The 2,376-nt window shown below is 48.9% G+C and overlaps 1 protein-coding gene across 1 annotated transcript in view; it reads right to left on the bottom strand.

Moving 5' to 3' along the window:
- Positions 1-2,376, bottom strand: part of LOC103385445 (cadherin-4) — a 20,589-nt gene that overhangs the window by 12,011 nt on the left and 6,202 nt on the right. Inside the window, 1 exon segment of the mRNA XM_025058993.1 lies at positions 1,371-1,508. Coding sequence (XP_024914761.1) covers positions 1,371-1,508 — 138 coding nt within the window.

Here is a 2,376-nt window from a genome sequence, read left to right on the forward strand (position 1 = left end):
GGACGGGGAGGAGGAGGGGGGGAGTGACAGGGTACTTCATCACAGGAACTTCACTGCAGTAACTCCAGCACTGACGTCCTCATGACTGATGATCACAGCGTCACCCTGTAGGTCTGAGACACCGACATCAGACAAACACATGCTGTCTGTTAGCGCCACCTACAGGCTGGAGTGTGTGCATGAGCGGAACAGATGTACCAGAAATTAGCTGTTAACTGAGGTGTAAAAAAAAAAAAAATTTTCAATTTTCTCTATAATTAATTATTAATTATGACTGAAATCCTCACATTAAAGGACCAGCCCGCAGTTTTTTTTTTAATCTTTTTGCAGCAGTCAAATAATGCAGAGCATAAATGCTGCCCTGAGAAGGCACCCAGGGCCATCACACACACACACACACACACACACACCCTTTGCTGCCTTCAAAAGTAGGCCAGCCTCTGATGCATGATGAAATATTAAACAGCCACATAAAAGACAAATTCCACAAACCTTATATTTCTGGGACACGTTAAAGAGCTATAAGGTTTATTGAAAGCACTCAGTATTTGCATAATGGGTTAGGGTAACGGGTTTCAACACAACAAGCGCCTGCGTCTCCCCCCACCTCACCACCGATTGGATGATTTATTAAAGGGGGGGGGGGAGTCAAAGTGCTCGTCTCATCATGGCTCTGAAAAACCTCCAAAATCTGCCATCAATATCCATGAGGCGGTGATAGAACCGATGACAGTAATGTGGAACCAGGCCCCATCATTAATACACCACCCTCAGCAGGTGGGGGTGGAGGGTGGGGGGGGAGTCACCTGATTTATGATGGGACAGGAGCAGCTCCATCACTGAGACTAAATGATCCTTCACTCTGTGTCTGAGAAAACTGAGAGTTGACTGGAGTCATGGTCCGTACCACGAGTGGAGAGAAATATCACTACACTGGAATATCACGATATTTAATTTCCTGATCCCGTATCAATATCTCCTCAGTCATTGATCAGTTCTTGATTTTTTTTCTCACCAACTCCCAGTCCAATATTCCTGGTGTTGGTTCATGTTCTTTTTCTTTTCTTTCTTCTCTAGTGATTCTCAGACTACGATCACACTGGGACTACGTCGTGACTAGAGCATCGCAACATATCGTTGAAAGGTATCGAGAAAAGTACGGTATCGTCAGATCCTCACTAACACACTCCCAGTGAAGATCTCAGCATCTTCACCTCCTCCTCCTCCTCCAGTCTTTACGACGGAGCCAGCGTCTCTAAACATCATAGCAGGTCTCACTGCTGTCCTACACCTCCACCTTCCTCCCCTTCCTCCCCCTCTCCAGGTGAGGTCATGGGTGAGGACTGTGGCGTTCCCCTGCAGTGACTCACCGTTCTGGAGGTCAACATGGGGGGGTTGTCGTTGATGTCCGTGACGGTGATGATGGCGGTGGCCGTGTTGGAGAGGCCAAAGTTCAGGTTGCCCTCCATGTCGGTGGCCTGGACGATGATGGTGTACTGGGACACTTTCTGTAGAAGACAAGACAAGACAAGACAAGACAAGGCGTCACAGAAGGTCTTCATCAGGTCAGGTCTACAGCACTGGAGGGGGGAGGGTGGGGGAGTGGAGGTGATGTTCTGACCCGGACGACTACCTCTGGATTAATGATTCGTCAGTTGTCTGTAATCAGTACTTTTATATTTTCTGTGGAGGAAACAACAACCTTTTTATTTGTTGATGTTGCCGTGACGACGGGACCAGACTGAAAACAACAGACTGTTTTAGTCTGAAGTCGCTGTTACTGCTGTTACTGTTACTGTTGTTACTGTCACTGTTACTGCTGCTGCTGCTGCTGCTGCTCCACCCTCACTCCACCTGTCCAGCCTCGTTACGACTGTTAAATAACTTTAATTAATTTTGTTGTCTTGTCCAGAGTCATGTGATCTCAGTTTCCTCCCCCTCCCCCCGCTCCTCCCTCTCCATCCCAGGGTGCAGTTAATGGGCTGCAGTAAGGAGGCGCCCCAGAGCCGACTGTCCTGTCACTGAGATTCCCAATTACCTCCCAGTGTCTGGTTCTCACCTGCTAATTACCTGGTAAATACCCCAATTAGAGCGGGACGGTGGAGCAGCGGACGAGACAGCTCTGCTCTCTGCCTCTCATCCTGACGCTACGCGGGAGGCTGACCTTTGACCCCGCACATCCCACTCTCATTAACACCTTAATCAAACACACGCTCCTCCACTTCCTAGTTTGGAGTCTGTCCACGTCCAACTGTCCCCTCAGCCCCTGTGTCTGTCTCACTAATTACACCGGGGGGTAATTAGGGAGCGCTTCCTTCAACCTTCAACCTCTGGCTCTGAAACAGCTCCACAGCAGGTGGTGCAGTTGTCAAACCT

The sequence above is a fragment of the Cynoglossus semilaevis genome, chromosome 10, assembly GCF_000523025.1.
Source record: "Cynoglossus semilaevis isolate Cse_v1.0 chromosome 10, Cse_v1.0, whole genome shotgun sequence".
NCBI lineage: Eukaryota > Metazoa > Chordata > Actinopteri > Pleuronectiformes > Cynoglossidae > Cynoglossus > Cynoglossus semilaevis.